The 16,315-nt window shown below is 62.1% G+C and overlaps 1 protein-coding gene across 2 annotated transcripts; it reads left to right on the top strand.

Moving 5' to 3' along the window:
- Nucleotides 1–3,198: 3,198 nt before the first annotated feature.
- Nucleotides 3,199–16,315, top strand: CIST1 (colon, intestine and stomach enriched 1). 2 transcript variants are annotated; one of them, XM_075902916.1, is made up of 5 exons: nucleotides 3,201–3,383; nucleotides 11,259–11,594; nucleotides 13,599–13,646; nucleotides 14,198–14,358; nucleotides 16,093–16,315. In XM_075902916.1, exons 1-5 carry the CDS (start codon nucleotides 3,326–3,328, stop codon nucleotides 16,138–16,140), a joined length of 651 nt encoding a protein of 216 aa, XP_075759031.1. In that variant the 5' UTR covers nucleotides 3,201–3,325; the 3' UTR covers nucleotides 16,141–16,315. The 2 variants fall into 2 exon arrangements, with proteins under 2 accessions (XP_075759032.1, XP_075759031.1); XM_075902917.1 differs by lacking the exon at nucleotides 13,599–13,646 and having other exon boundaries at nucleotides 3,199–3,383.

The following is a 16,315-nucleotide window of genomic DNA, read 5'->3' on the forward strand; positions in this document are numbered from 1 at the left end:
GGAAACCTCTCCCCTTTGGACAGGCAAATCTCAACCCCCGCACCCAGCCAATGATTTCCAGCAGGCGGTGCGGTAGGCTGGTGTATCGGGCAAAAAAGCTGCCGGCTTGTGAGAGCTGAGTAGCGGAGGACCCTGGATAAGAAGAGCCAGACAGGGTCAGGCCAAAGGTCCATCTCACCCAGTATCCTGTCTGCTGACAGTGGTCAATACCAGAGGGAGGGAACACAACAGGTAATCCTCATGTGATTCCTCCCCTGTCACCCACCTCCAGAGGAACAGAAGCCAGGGACACCATTCCTACCCAGCCTGGTTAATCTATCTAGCTCTTTTTTGAACCCTGTGAAAGTACTAGCCTTTACCACATCCTCTGGCAAGGAGTTCCGCAGGTTGACTGTGTGCTGAGAGAAGAAAAACTTCCTTTTGTTTGTTTTAAACCTGCTGCTTATTCATTTCATTTGGTGACCCCCTACTTCTTATAGGCTGTGTCTAGACTGACCAGATTTTCCGGAAAATCAGCCGCTTTTCCGGAAAAACTTGCCAGCTGTCTACACTGGCTGCTTGAATTTCCGCAAAAGCACTGACTTCCTACTGTAAGAAATCAGTGCTTCTTGTGGAAATACTATTCTGCTCCCGTTCAGGCAAAAGTCCCTTTTGCGCAAAGCTTTTGCGCAAAAGGGCCAGTGTAGACAGCTCAGATTTGTTTTCTGCAAAAAAGCCCCGATCGCGAAAATGGCAATCGGGGCTTATTTGCGGAAAAGCGCATCTAGATTGGCACAGCCGCTTTTCCGGAAAAGCACTTTTTGTGGAAAAGCGTCCGTGCCAATCTAGACGCTCTGTTCCGCAAATGCTTTTAACGGAAAACTTTTCCGTTAAAAGCATTTGCGGAAAATCATGCCAGTCTAGACATAGCCATATTGTGGGAATAAGTAAATAACTTTTCCTTGTCCACACCAGTTATGGTTTCAGAGACCTCCATCATCTTCCCCCTTAGTCTCCTCTTTTCTAAGTTGAAAAGTCCAGGTCTCGCTCTGCAAGGGACCCGTTCCAAACCCCTCATCTTGGTGGCCCTTTTCGGAACCTGAACCTTTTCCAGTGGATAACTTGTGCCAGGAAACTTCCAGCCCTACTGAAGTGGGTGGGAATTGTCCCAATCTCTGCCCCACACAGTTTTAGGTCAGGTCTTCCCCAGGTGCTATGGCAGGAATCCTTCTCTATACCAGCCTTTCCTCGCTAGTAACTGCGGGCGCAGGCCGGGCCATGGGTACTGGTGCGGTGCCCCCTTAGCTAGCTTCTGTGTCCTTTCAGGCAGGGGGCGGAGCCTCTGGTGCGAGTGACAGCCAGGAGCCAGATGTCTCTGATTGCTCTCCTCCCCCCCAGATCCCACGCAAGGCCCGAGCAGCATCCTGGGAGCAAAGGGTCTAACCCTGAACCCCAGGGAAACTAGGCAGTAGGACCGAGAAAGTGAAGACTAACCAGCTGATCAGGCCTTTGGGGACACTTAAAAATTATCCCAGAGTCCTACAAGGCACAGCTGCCCCTACCCCCGAAAGGGAGTAGACAGGACACAGCTGCAGAATGGGCTGCACACTGAGCCTGCTGGCCACACAAAGAGTCCCCCGTGGGGGTGGGAAAGAGGGGAGCTGGGAAGGGCCTGGTGGGTGGTGTCAGCTCTGGAGAGCTGGCTTTGGAGGGGGAAACTTTGGCACATGTTATTTCAGCTGCCGGCCCTTACCGGGGAAACTGAGGCACAGAGTAGGGAAATGACTCAGAAGCACAGAACTGGAAGGGGGACGGTGAGAGGTCACCAAGTCCAGTCCCCTGCACTCAAGGCAGGACCAAGCACCCTCTAGACATGGGGTGGGCAAAACACGGCCTGCAGGCTGGATTCAGCCCCACGGGACCCTCAGGGAGGCTCCCTCCATGCCACAGGCTGTGGCTGTACATGCCACTCTGGGGGCCGGGGCCACGTGAGCCCCTTGAGGAAAGCAGGATCTCTGCCCCATGCCCCCTACCATTCCTGCAGCCTCCCATTGGCTGGAAACCAGCCATTGGGCACTGCTAGGGCAGTACTTGTGGGCACATTCAGCATATGGAGGCCTCTGCGCCCCCCCTTTTCTTATTGGCCTCTAACCATTTCTCCACTCTGTGGACATGCCCAAGGTCATACAGCAGCTAGTAGCGGAGCCGGATTAGAACCCAGGGCTGTGTCTAGACTGCAGCCCTTTTCCGTAAAAGGGATGCAAATTAGACACATCACAATTGCAAATGAAGCGGGGATTTAAATCCCCCCTGCTTCATTTGCATGAACATGGCTGCCGCTTTTTTCCAGCTCTAGAGGAATAAGGGATCTTTCGGAAAAGGCTTTATTTTCCGAAAGATCCCGTCTAGACTGGCGCTTTTGGCCGGCAAAACCCCGAGCCGGAAAAAAGCGGCCGCCATGTTCATGCAAATGAAGCGGGGGAGATTTAAATCCCCGCTTCATTTGCAATTGGGATGTGTCTAATTTGCATCCCTTTTACGGAAAACGGATGCAGTCTAGACACAGCCCAGGGGTCCAGTCGGGAAATAAGAGCACAGGGGAGGGAATTTAACCCCAGGAGCAATGTACCCAGGGAGAGGGTGGCTTGGCCAGGCCCTGCCCTGTATGACATGGGCCTGGCTGCCTTTTCAGACTCTGCGCTCCACAGGAGCTCAAACGGGAGGCACAGGGGGGAGTCACTCTAACCACTAGGCCACTCTCCTCCTGCAGCTGGGAGGAACCCAGCAGTCCTGGCTCCCTGTTTGACCCACGGGTGCGTCATCGACTGCAGGGCAGGGGCAAAGCCGGGGCCATGGGCCCTGTCGCTGGAGGTGGGGGCTGGTGCCTGGCTCTCCCGATCTCTGCAGGCTGGCGCCCTGGGGCCGATCCTGCACCTCTGGGTGGGGCAGGGTGTCAGAACTGCTGGGTTCCTCCCGCCCCAGCTGCGGGGGGAGAGTGGCCGAGTGGTTAGAGCGACTCCGGCTCGCTTCTGTGACCCTCCCGTCTGAGCCAGAGCAGAGCTGCGGAGAGAGCAGCCAGCCCCACGTCAAACACCGCAGGGTCCGGCCAATCCCCCCCCCCCCCGCCGGTAAATTGCTCCTGGGCCGCGCCGGGGGCGGGAGGCGCAAGGTGACACCCCCCCCCAGGCAGGGGTTGCTCCGGCGGCCGCTGTCCAGCAGGGGGCGCGGCGGCCAGGCGGGTCCCCCCCAGGTGCGACGGGGCTGGAGCCCGGGGCGGCGCCTCCTGCGTGGCAGCTCCCGCAGGTGCGCGGCCGGGACTGGACGGGCCGGGAGCGGCGCAGCCAGCATGGCCCGGGCCAGCCTCTGGCTGCTGATCGGCGGCGGCTTGTGCCTGCTGGCGGCAGGTAAGAGCCGGCGCTGCCAGTGGGGTGCCCGCCCCCCCCACTACTGCCCGTCGGGGGGGCTCCTTCCAGCTCCCCGGAGCAGAAGCTGGCAGGGCCCCCCAGGCACAAAGGCAGCCGCCCCGGGGGCGCAATGAGTTAGCCTGGCTCCAGGGGGAGGGTTTCAGGTTGTGCCCTGGGGTCAGGCAGCCCCCCCCCCCCCCCCCGGCCAGGGGCGCTGCTGGGACACTTTGTACAGTGGGGCTGGGGGGCTGGAGAGCCGTTAACCCAACCTGTAAACCCTGCATGGGATGGGAGCGGCTGAGGGGGGATGGGAACCGCTGAGGGGGGATGGGAGCCGCTGGGCGAGGGGGGCGGGCGGGCACCTGGGAGTGGAACCGACACCCTGCGAGTTCCGCTCAGCTGCCGCCCAACCGGCTCGGCGGGCTGCGGAGGAGTCGGCCTGGCTCCTTTGTGAACGAACAGGGGTCAGCCAGGTCCCCGGCTCGGACTTTCCGGCTTCCTCGTGCAAGGGCAAAGCTAAGCCTGCGCCCGGCGGGTCTGACAGCAGGACTGCGGCTCTGCTCCCTTCCCACCGCCCCCACGGCCCTGGCCGGCGGGTACAGGTTTTGCCACGTTTGCCCTGGCTGGGAATTCTGCCTCCGGCCGCAGCCACGTGCGTGGCCCCATGTAGGCTGTGGTGGTCGCTAGAGGTCGAGCATTTACTGTCTAGCTGCCCTAGAGCACGCCCCTCTCCATTGCCCCCCTGGGCCTGCCTGAGGCTGGGGTCCTCTGTGAGCTGCTGCTGGCAGGGCAGAGAACAGGGCCGCAGCTCTGAAATGCAACGAAGGAGCTGCCCCCTTAACTCTGTCGTGTCTGACCGTTGCCACAGAAATCGCTTTGCTCCTCCGTCTCAGCCCTGGGCGTGGGAGCTGAGACCTGGCCGGCCAGGTGTTCAGCCCTTCTGCTGACTCGTGTGGCTCCTTGCAGAGAGAGGGCTCCCCACCCTAAACCAGGCCCCTTTCTGCCCCTTTCCTGGGGAAAAGGCCTTTGCTGCCGAGCCTGGCTTGGGGGGCACAGCTGTGTGGTGCTGGGACACATCTGTCTCCTGAGCTTCCTGGAAGGGCAACAGGATTCTCTTCACCACTCTCTAGGGGGCGCTGTTGCACAGTGGGGGGGGGGTGCACTTTTCCCAGGAGGACTGCACAGGGCCTGGGCTGCGGGGGCCGAGCAGTCTGTGACATGCTGGAGTGAAACATTCCTGCCACTGGGCCACGTCCTGAGATGATTTTAGTTCGCTGGATGTCCACTTATCATGGGTGTGGCCAAATTTTCCGTGGTCCCATAAAATTTGTTTACAACCACCCGTCCTGGCTTTTGGTGCTGTTATTTAGCTCTAATTTATCCCTAAATGTCTTCTAAGGGTATGTCTACACTTGCATCCCTCTTTCAAGACATTCGAAATTGCAAACGAAGACGGGATTTAAATATCCCGTGCTTCATTTGCATATTCGTGTTATGGCTCTAGTTCGAAATAACAGATGCTGTTAAGACACGGTTATTTCGAGAGAAAACCCTTCTCTTGAAATAACCCTTACTCCTCATACAATAAGGTTTAGCAGTTATTTCGAGAGAAGGGTTTTCTCTCGAAATAACCGTGTCTTAACAGCGTCTGTTATTTCGACATAGCGCCATAACGTGAAGATGCAAATGAAGCACAGGATATTTAAATCCTGGCTTGATTTGCAGTTTCAAATGTCTTCAGTTGCATCCCTCTCTCGAAAGAGGGTGCAATGTAGACATACCTTAAGAGCCCAGTACGCAGTGGAGGTGTTGGAAGTGCTGCTAGACCATATTCACCTCCCGTAGTCTGGCAAATTCTCTTGTTCTGCACGGATCAAGTCCCGAGGGTGCCAGACTAAAGAGCTTCAACCTGTATAATGCCAGGGAGCCACGGGCCCTAAGGGGGCAGCACCATACGGAACCCTTTCCTGCAGCTGGGATTAGTGGGGCCTAGGATTCGTTCTATCCAGTGCGGCAGTGTTGGTTATTGGTACCCACCAATTCAAAGTCACAGGTCATTTGGGTCAATTTCACGGTCAGAGGATTAACAAACGGCAAAGATCATGATCCCAGCTATTTAAATCTGAAAGGTCACCGTGTTGGATTTGTAGGGGTCCTGACCCAAAAGGGTTGGGTGGGGGTCACAAGGCTATTGCTCTCGGCTGCCTCCCCCTGGCAGGACTTAAACTTTGCGGCTGCGTCTAGACTGGCAAGATTTTGCACAAATACTTTTAACGGAAAAGTTTTTCCATTAAAAGTATTTGCACAAGAGAGCGTCTACACTGGCACGGATGCTTTTGCGCCAAGCATCCGTGCCAGTGTAGACGCTCTCTTGCACCATTTTAGCCATCGGGCTTTCTTGCGCAAGAAATTAACTTGCTGTCTACACTGGCCCTCTTGCACAAGGATACTTGCACAAGAGGGCTTATCGCTGAGCGGGAGCATCAGAGTATTTGCGCAAGAAGCACTGATTTTGTACAGTACACACATGGTCAGTGTTCTTGCGCAAATACTCGCGGCCAGTGTAGACAGGCCCCAATGTGCCCAAAGGTTCTTCTGGCTCCGCCTTGTCTCTCGTGATTGACGTGGCAGCCACTAAATAGGGTTGGAGCTTCTGGCTTGCCTAGATTCCGTGATGGCATTTAAAAATGGAGCGATCATTCCTTGAGGGAGGAAGGGTACAGGAGCCTTGGGGTCGTGTTTAAGGACTGAAAGCCCTTCCGGCTAGCAAAGCAATGGCTCATTATCCATTCTGACTCTGCAGGGAGACGGGGCGTTGGAGGGAGGGGAAGGCACCGTTCCAGGAACAAGTTATTTCTAACCGGAAATTAGCATGTGCTAAGGATGTTACAAATCGTGTCACACGGTAACCGTTAAATAGCCTGTCAGTTGCATGGTTAACCATTGCTTTTGCAAAGGGAATTTACGACAGCCCAAATTTAAAAGGCAGAGCCGCAGCAGGGGGAGCTGCCGGGACCTGGCGCGTGCCAGGACTGAGCCAGCCTGCCTGCCTTGCAGAGCTGCAGCAGGGCCGGGGGGGGGGGGGCGGAATTGGTTAGCATCTGCTTATCGGTTAACCGGTTACACTCCAGCCTCCCTAGCGCATACCTTAGATCAGGGCTATTCAACATGCGGCCTGTTTGTTTGCGGCCTGCGGGGCGGTTTGGGTTTACGCGAGGCTCAACGGGCGGCCTGCTAGTGGGATCCTTTGAACACGGCCCCCACTGGGAACACGCTCCCCAATGGCGTGGTGTCTCCCAGTGGGGTGAGTGCTGAAAGACACGAGCGGACGGGCTGGCTGGAACAGACGGGTACAGGGTGTCGGCGTTTCTAGCCCCCGGGAAGGAGGTGCCGGGAGCATTGTGGGAAGCGCTTTGTATTCATGCCCGTCAGTGTGAAAGAAGCTATTTGCATATATTTGCATGTATATGCAGCCCTCAGCATATGCTGTGAGTATCACTGTGGCCAGGGGCAAATGACAATTTTGCAGGGCCCCCCTTTGCTACAGCGGGTGTGCAGGGCTTCTTGAAGCGCGGGGCCCGGGGCGGCCGCCCCGCTCGCCCTGCCCTATATCCGCCCCTGATTGTGGCCCCCGGGCAGGGCCGGACTGAGGGGTGGACGAGCCGGGCAGCTGCCCAGGGTGCCAACTGATGGGGGGCGCCTGATGGCAGCTGTAAGGGGTGCGCGGCGTCCCTTATAGCTGCCATCAGGCGCCGCGCACCCGGCTCCCACAGCGCTGGCCCCACGGTGTGGCCAGCAGTGCCCTTCCCCCGATGGCCGTGGGGCCCTGCACGGCCCATGCACATGCCAGCAGCAGTGGCTAGGCCAGGTTGGGCAGCACATGTGCTGTGCGCCCCGTGGGCGGGCCCCAGGCTACGCACCAGTGGCCGAGCCTCTCATGTACTGGGTGCCCTGGGGCGGGCCTGCACCCCACGGGCGGGCCCGCTCATGTGCTGTGTGCCCCGGGGCAGCACTGCGTGCCCAGGCCTGGGGCCCCAAAATGGCTTGGGCCAGCCCTGTCCCCAAGGCTTCCAAAGTTGTGTAGTCCTGCCTTCAGTCATACTGAGAACCAGCGCCGCCTCTTGCCTTGTGTACCTCTAAGGCGATGGAAGGGCAGGTGATCGACTTGTTAGGTAGCAGGTTTAAAACAAACAGGAAGTTTTCCTTCACACAACTCACCATCAACCTGTGGAACTCCTTGCCACAGGATGGTGTGAAGTCCAGGACTTTAGCAGAGTTCAAGAAAGAACTAGATGCATTCATGGAGGTTAAGTCTATCCATACTTATTAGCCAGGGTGGGTAGAAACAGTGTCCCAGGCTGTTTGTCAGAGGCTGGGAATGGGTGACAGGGGAGGGCTCACTTGCTGACTCCCTGTTCTGTTCACTCCCTCTGGGGCCCCTGGCATTGGCCACTGTGGGCAGACAGGACACTGGGCGAGCTGGACCTTTGGTCTGGCCGTTCTTATGTCTGTGCGAGGGGCCTGGTGTGAAGGAGACAGCTCTACCCTAAACTCCCCAGGGACAGTGCTCTCCTAAAGCAGACACATCTCTGGGGACGGCCGCTTGTTTGCCTCCAGCTGAGCTCTTAGTCTGGTCCCGTGTCTCAGATTCTGTTATTAACTTGTTGGCCTGTGGCCAGAAGTATAACCGGGTTCGAAAAGGGACTAGAGGAACTCCCTGGAGGATCGGGCCCTCGGTGGCTCTAAGCCAGGCTGGGCAGGGACGCAGCCCCCCATGCTCTGGGCGCCCCAGAATCTCTGACTGTCCCACCTGGGGTCAGGCGACAGGGGCGGCATCCCCCGATAACGGCCCGCTCTGTTCATTCCCTCCTAAGCCTCGGGCACCGGCTGTCAGAGCCAGGGGCCTGGGCCGTTGGTCTGACCCAGTGCGGTGTTCTTCCGACCTTCACGGGGTGCCGAGGTGCCTCTGGGCTGGAGCGTGGGCAGAGCCACGGCGCGCCGGTGGGTCTCCCATGGAGTGTTAATGCTGCTTCCCCTTCAGTTCTTCAGGAGCTGGGAGCAGGGGTCTGTGGGGGATGCCACGCCAGGGCCCCGCAGGTCACAGACTCCAGGCGGCCAAATGCACAGGCCTGGGCCAACAGAAGGTTTTGTTTCCATGGCGCTGAAAGGGGACTCCAAGCCTCCACGTCCACTTTGCTGGGACTTTGGGGGGGGGGAGTGAAACATTCTTTGAGGGGGGCTAAATATTCCCCCTCAAAATCCACGGGTTCTGCTACACGGCTGCACCCGCCTCTGCCCCCCGTGGCCACGCTGTGGGTCCTGCATGGCCATTAAAATACAGGGGAACCTTCGGCCCAGGTCTCCAGCTGCTCTGCGGCAGGGTGGGACCAGCCCCCGCCCCCATCCCGGCCCCCACAGCAAGACAGCAGCTTGCAGATACGCGGGTAGGCGCGGGTAGATACATATTGACTTTGCATTCGCCAAGAGGGTGGGGACCAGCCTGGGTGGAGGCTCAGATACCGGTTCCGGGCTGTGCACACAACAAAAGCCACGTGTCTCCAGCCCCGGCTGTTCCTGAGGGGAAGCGGGAGCCTCACGCACCTGCCGGCTTTGGGGCGGGAAGGCCCCTGGCTGCATCCGCACACGCCTCCCTGCTGTGCTGGGGGGGCTGGGGAAAGAGAGGCCCCGACCACCTGCCCCAGGGAGTTCCTGTCTCCCAGGCCACGCGGCAGGAGGCCTCTGTGGGGAGAACGTCCCCGGGACAGAGTCGCTGGGTGGCCAAGAGGCTGGGTGGCCGTCTCGGCTTTGCGCGGGCTGGGGAGAGACTCAGCGCTTCCTTACAGGGAGCCACAATATCCAGGCCCCTGAGGGGGCAGAAGCCAGAAGAGGAAACAGGCCCCGGGACAGGCCGGCCTCTGATGCCGTTGGGGTCTGGCCTGGATGGACCTTGCCCTGCTCTGGTGGATGGAGCCAGGCCGCGGCGGACTGTCCGGCTGCGCCACGCCCTTGCCAGCATTGGCCTGGGCTTGTGGGAATCTGCCCAGCCGGCCGGGCGCGGTGGCGCTGAGAGGGGGGAGGAAGGGGGTACACGGCAGCCCGCTCTCCAGCCCCTCTCCCCTGCAGCCTGGGGATGATCCTTCACATCTTGTCTCTGGGGTCTCACCCCCTGTGCGGTGCTCATGGCCCAGCCTCCAGGGAGCTCGCAACTCTGGGCGCTGAAGGCAGGGGCAGGAAGGGCTTTGCCTGACTAGCCAAGACACCGACAAGTCCTGGCAGAGCCCCTGCAGCTATTTGGGGAGGGTGGGGAAAAATTCTGTTGAGGAAAAAAAAAGGGGGGGGAGACCAAAGTTGATGAGCAAAAAAAAAAAAAAAAGCGTTGCACCTTTAAATGGCCCCGTGTTCCTCACTCCCCCACCCTTGCCAGACGCAGTAGACTTCTGTCTGAGGGAAACAGGGAATACCGGATATTTTACACGCCTGGTATTTTCTGTTGTGGTTGTTGTTTTTTTACCGGACAGGGGATGTGAATACGGGACACGTGGCAACCCTAGGCAAGCTGCAGGATGGAGGCTTTGCCTGGCTTCACAGGCTGAAGAGGGCAAAGTCCAGGCAGGGTCGTGCTACTTCCTCCATTCCCCTGCCTGTCACAGCCCCGGGGACTCCCCTGCCTCTACGTCCCATCAGTTGGGCAGTCGTGCCCAGCAAACATGGGGGGTGCTGCTCCTGGGCGTGCTCTGGCACTAGCAGGCGCAGCGTTCGCCCCTCTCCTGCCCACGAGCCCTGCGTACACACGCTGCTGCTGCAAGGGCCTGGCTTCCCCCGCAGCCTCAGACCTGACCGGCGGTGTGTCCGCAAGCCGCAGGCACTCGTGGCTGGCAGTGGAGGGGGCGCGGGGCAGCGGCAGGGGTGGAATACGGCACGCAGGGCCCCGGAGCCCGCTCGCTGAGGGTCCCGTCCCGTGGACATGGAGACCTGTGCCCCTCTCCTCAGTGCCAGGGTGCTGCCCGGGAGAAGGGGTCCATGTATCTGTGAGACAGGACCAGAGAAGTGCCCCAGGGAAACTGACACACACCTGGGGCGTGTGCGGCCCTTGTGACACCCCCCCCCCCCCGGCCCAGCCGCGGCCCCCTCACCCTCCCTGGGGAGCAGGCGGGTCTCCTGGCTATGATCAAAGCAGCCTTCCTGCCATGACCGGCAAGGGCAGCTCCTTCCCCCGGGGAGCCAGTCCTGCGTGTTAGTTTAATAACACCTCTAGGAAAAAACAGCGTCTCACGGGCCAGGCGCAGGACCCCACAGGGCCACACGCAGCCCCCCCTTTGGGCTAGGGCATGCAGACAGCAAGCTTTGAGATGAATAAAAAGTCTCCCGACCCCACCGGTGCCGGGCTCCCTGCAGGGAGCCGCCAGGGGCACACAGGGAGGCTCCAAGCTAGTTGCGAGCGTCTTTGGACGGCTCGTCTCTGGCAGCCGGAAGTCGGCACCTCCAGGAGCAGGGGAGCTGCCAACAGGCTGGGGCCTGGCCGGCTCCCGGCGGGGTCCCTCTTCCCTAGATCTCCTGGCACCGGCGCGTCCTGCGGCCTAGACGGGGTTTGGATTTCCTGGGTAAGAACGTCCCTGTTTGCACGAAGAGGCCAGGGGTGGGAGGGAGGGGCTAGGTGGGCGTCCCAGGCAGATGTGAGCAGGAACGTGACCTGATGTGAGGGTCCTCCGCTTATTGGTTTCTCGGCGGGTGCCCTGTCCCCACCAGGGCTCCCCTCCCTTTGCCGGGGTCACCCTGGGCCGAGCTGGGAGTGCCCCCCATCTCCGCAGCACTGGGGTGTGTCCGAGCACGGCGCCCCCTGCAGAGCAAACCTGGTAACTGGTTTTCCTTCCCCAGTGCCTAGCTCTACTGAATCAGTGACTAGCTCCCCACAACCCAAGTCCAATACGAGCCTCCTCAGCACGACTGCCCCACCGCAGAGCTCAGCGGCTACCTCCGGAGACACCTCCACAGCTCCGACCAGCCGCACCACTGGCTCCACGCAGGCCAGCTCCACCACAGCAGCTCCAGCCTTGTCCGGAACCTCAGGACCGGCTTCTGCGTCCAGTCTTCCCCCGTCCTCAGCCAGCCCCAATCACACCAGCAGCTCAGCTCCTCCTACCACCGGATCCAACGAGACGCACTGGACTGAGCAGCCGGAGCCCCCCAACAGCACAACAGCCAGCGGCTCGGGTGAGCAGCGGGGCGCAGGGACACGGGGCCGTTGGCTCTGGCCCCAGAACGGGCACAGCCCAGGCAGCGGGAAGGCGATCTTGTCTCCCTGCCACTGTGGAGCCCCCAGAGTCCTGGGCATCTCCCCAGAGGCTGTCGCCGGAGGTGGCTACTGCTCCCCTGGGACTATGGGCGGAGGCAGTGGTAGGTCGGTACCGCCCTGCATGTGCCATCCCTGGACCCAGCCAGTTCCTGTAAGGCCAGCGGGTTTCAAACGACGGGTCGTGACCCAGCGCTGGGCGGTGGAATGTCGGGCGCTGGGTCTCGGTGTTGCAGGGGGATCAGGGGAGCCGTGGGGGTGCTAGGGCCCCTCCCTGCCTGTCCTGCACTGCAGACTGCGCTGCGCCCCAGAAGTGGCTGCAGCAGGCCTGGCTCCTGGGGGGAGGGGAGCGCACAGGGCCCTGCGCACAGCCCCTGCCCTGAGCACTAGCTCTGCACTCCCATTAGCTGGGAACCTGCTGCCGGCTGCTTCTGGGGCACAGCAGGGTCTGCGGTGCCAGGAGAGGCTGGAAGCTGCCTTAGCAACCCTCCACCCCAGCCCTGACCCCCCCAAGCCAGAGCCCCCTCCTGAACCCCAAAGCTCAGCCTCAGCCCCACCCTGGAGCCCACACTCCAGTCACATGATGTCGGGTCGCGGCATCAACGATTTTCTTCAGCTGGGGCCTGAGAAAACCGGTTTGGATGCCTCCGCTCCAAGGCCGTTGCAGCCGCGCGCCCCGGGCAGGGCGACTAGGCTGGGTGCTAAGGGGCTCCCAGGGCCGCGCTCCACCGGGACACGACGGCCAAGTGGGTGAGGGGGTGTCAGCGTGGGCCTGTGTAGACGGGGGCTGGTTCCCGACCGAACCCTCCAGCAGGGTCACTTTCTAGCTCTCGCCACCAGAGGGCGGCGCTGCCCCACGCCTCACTGAGAAGCCAGGAGATCCTGGGAGCGGGTGGGTACCCGGGCAGGGAGATGCCCGAGCGTGTAGGCAGCGCCCTTGGGGCCCTGTCCCCCAGAGCGTCCCGCTGGCGTCTGCAGCTCTGTGTCTAGAGCAGCCCGGCCCGCAGGCGCTCGGGGGTCTCTGCTGGCGGGTGGGGACCGGAGGCGCCTTTCCCCAGCTCCGCAGACCCGGACACGAGAGCAGCTCCTTGAAAGAGTAAGAAAGAACAAAGCGGCAGCTTCTGCAGCCTGGCCCTGGGGGCGACGCTCCTGAGAGGCGCAGGAGCCGGCAACACGGCGCTGTGCCTAGCCCTTCCCCGCCCCACATCTCCTGCCGCCCGGTCCTGCAGCCAGAGTCCTCTGCTCCAGCATGGGCGGGGCGGATGCCCCACGAGCCCCACACGAACCGGTCTGTGCCTGGGCAGGGGCTGGGCATCAGGGGCTGTTCCCTGCCTGCCTCCAGCACCCAGTCAGGGAGCAAGGTGCCGGAGCAGCCGGGCACGCAGCTGCCTTGGTGCGGACACAGGGCGACTGAGCCGGGCGGTTGCCCCCAGCCCACAAGCTGGGCAGTGTCAGGCTGGCAGAGGGCTCTGCTCACACCAGTCCTGTTGGGGTGACAGCGGCAGGCGCGTTCGCTGTGTGGCCCCAAGCTCCCTTTCTCGGCAGGGGCCAGTTGGGGCCCCTCCTCTGACCCTGCGTGGGGTTGAGGGGGAAGGGAGGGAAGCCTCAGGTGCCGGCTCTTTTCCCTCCAGCCGCTCTGCACGCTCCTGAGACGCTGCTGGCTCAGACACAGCCGCCAGCCCCCTCCAACCCGGGTCAGGATTTCCCGCCTCGCTGCTCCGGTGCCTGGGGCTGATGCTGGGGAGGAGCCCATCTCCCGCTGGCTGGTAGAGACCCAGCTCCGCAGGCTGTGGAGAGCTGGCTCCTTTCTCCTGCGCCCCACGCTCAGGGGAGGGTCGGGTGTCCAGCCTGCCGGGCTTCCCCTTCCCTGGGCGACTCCGCGGGAACCTGCCTACTGAAATGCAGTTTCACCCCTTCTCTTCCAGCCTCCACCTCCGGGCCAGGCTCGGGGCCTGCCCTGCAGACCACGGAAGGTAGGTGTGGGCTGCGAAGGCAACTGGGGGTCATGCCCTAGTCCCAGGGAAGAGGTGGATTTGGCCTGGGGCTGTGGCGAGTCCTGAGCCAAGAGCCAGCTGCAGCAGCTCCGGGAGTTCCTGAGGGAATTGGAGCCAACAACCCAGCTCCCTGGGTCGGAAGGCAACTGTGGCTCTCCGTGGGCCACCTGGGGGCCTTCCCCTTTTTCCAGGCGAGGGCCCCGCCGGCCTGGCCCCAGAGGCTGCACGTGCGGAGGGAGAAGTGCCTTGAACGCAGCCTTCGGGCACATCTCTGAGCCCAAAGGGGGCTGCCCTCCACGCGTGGCTCTTGGGCACCGAGCCGACAGCACGTGTCCTGCCACGGAGCCGGCGTGTCGCACGGTGCCAGCTTCCCGGCACAAGGCCTGACGTCTCCCAGCGTCGGCTGGCGCAGGGGAGGGGCTGGGGCCCCCTCTCCCAGCCGCTCTGCCTGCCTGCGCCACTCAACGGGGTCCCGGGCCGCGTGGCGGCAGGAGGGGGGGTGTCTAAGCCCAGTTCTCCGTCCCCTCCAGCGGCGCCCTCCCTGCAGCCGCCCTCGCTGTCCCAGAGCCCCGGGCTGGTGGCCGTGATCTGCATCTTCGTAACCATCTTGGTCATTGCCGCCGGGGTGGTGACGGTGAAGCTCTGCCGCAGGCGGGAGCCGGCCTTCAAGAAGCTGGACGAGGTGCCCATGGTGCGTAGCTCCGCGGCGGCCGTGGCCTGGGCCCCTGCCCCGCTTTCCGTGCGTCTGTAGCAGGTCCAGGCGGCTTGGCCCTGCTAGCGCAGCGTCCCGCCGAGGGACAGAGGCTGAAAGAGCCGCTCTTCCGCTGCGGTACCTGGGCCAAGCGCGAGCTGCTGCAGCATCGCTGTCCGTCCGTGGCCCGGTGGGGGCCGGCAGCACCCCGGGGCCTTACGCTGTGTCTGGGGCTCAGGGGGGCCTGGCTCTGCCTCATGCGGGACCCCCTGGAGCAGGCTGTGCTGTCAGCCCAGGTGTCCGTCTTGCCGTCAGCCGGCTCTGAAACGCTCCCTGGGCAGGGCCTGGGCAAAGGTGCCTGAGGGCGTCAGTGCTGCCCTGGGCGTCCCACTCTGGGAGGGGGGTTGGTGTGAAGTGTGGGCAGAGGCCCCCGCAGGCTGCCAGCCGCTGGGCTCACCGGGAGCAGATTAGCCAGTGTCCCTCCCAGCTCCCCGTGGCATTTGGCAGAGCCCAAAGCGGGGCGGGGGGGGGGGAGGGCTGCTCTGCACACGGCTGCTGGGGGCTAAAGGGGTGCAAGGCATCACAGGACTCACCCACTGGCCCCATGGGGAGCCCCCTTCAGTGTGACAGCCCCTTCTCGGGGGCTCACTCTCTCCCGGGGGTTTAGCCCCTCCGTGTCCTGGGACCGCCCCTCTCTGCCATGGGCTCCCTTTGCTCTGGGCCCCCGGGGCCCCCCCCCAGAGGAAACGGAGCAGCCCTGTTCTCCAGACCGGAGCGCCTCTCGGGAGAGTTCACTGCGCATTGAACCAGCATAGGAACCCCGCCCCCGGCCCAGCACGTCTGAGCACCCCCCAACCTAGCCCGGTGGGCTCTGCCTGCCCCCTCCGCCCAGCCCCGCCCCAGCAGCTCCTCCCTCCCCTGGCCTTTGGCTTCTGTCTAGGACAGTGTTTCTTAAACCGTGTTCTGTGGTGCACCGGAGTGCCGCGAGGCTGTCGGGGGTGTGCCGCGAGGCTGTCGGGGGTGTGCCGCGAGGCTGTCGGGGGTGTGCCGCAAGGCTGTCCCCCCCCCCCCCCGACTTTTTCTTTTTCTTTTCTTTTTTTTTTTTTCTCAACAAAAAAATCCTTGGTGTTCCTCATTACAAAAATTATTTGGTGTTCCCTGGTCTTAAAACGTTTAGGAAACACTGGTCGCCTGGGCTTCTCTTCTCCACCTGTCCCCCCAAGCGTCCTTTGTTCCCCCCTGGCTGGAACCCCCTGGGCAGGTCACTGGGGTCCTCTCTCTGCATCCCATTGGCTGCCGGGTGGCCAGGGTCTCCATTCTGTGGCCACTGTCTGGAGCCCCCCGCTGCATGCGGATCCCAGCAACAAACCCCCCTCCCCTCGTGAAGCCAGTAACACCCAGGGACCCTGAGTGCCCCCCCCCCCCCCCCAGGCAGCCCCTTGGAAAACCCAGCAACTCCCTCCTCTTCCTCACACAAGTCTGGGTGCGTCCCCCACTTGCCCGGGGTCCCCAGGGAGAGAACCTGCAGCCTCCGGCTCCACACGTGGGCACGCGGCCGCCAGCTGTGGGTGTGGGGGGCCGGAGCCAGGCCGCTGAGCCGGGGGGACAGCCCGAGGCTGTACGGTGGGGGAGCGCCGGGCCCAGCCACTTGGCCTGTTGGTGGCTTCTCCCTGCTGCGGGGGCTTTCCCCACTCCCAGTGGCCCCAGGCTCACCCTCTGCTCCCTCCTTCGCAGGGGAAGATGACTGAAGACTCGCCCTTCGCTCGCTACCCTCCGAAATAACAGGCCTCTCCGGGGACGAGCCCCCCCTCCCGCCGGCGTGGGACTCCCGCTCCCCTCCTGGCCATGCCCCCCTGTCCTGGACCGGGGTGGGGGCGTCTCCCCCAGCCTGGCCAGGCCGGGCTCAGCCCCTCTGCTGCACGGGGACTTGGAGTGAATAAAGAGGTGCTGCCCAGTC

This window comes from Pelodiscus sinensis, chromosome 19, assembly GCF_049634645.1.
Source record: "Pelodiscus sinensis isolate JC-2024 chromosome 19, ASM4963464v1, whole genome shotgun sequence".
Classification (NCBI taxonomy): domain Eukaryota; kingdom Metazoa; phylum Chordata; order Testudines; family Trionychidae; genus Pelodiscus; species Pelodiscus sinensis.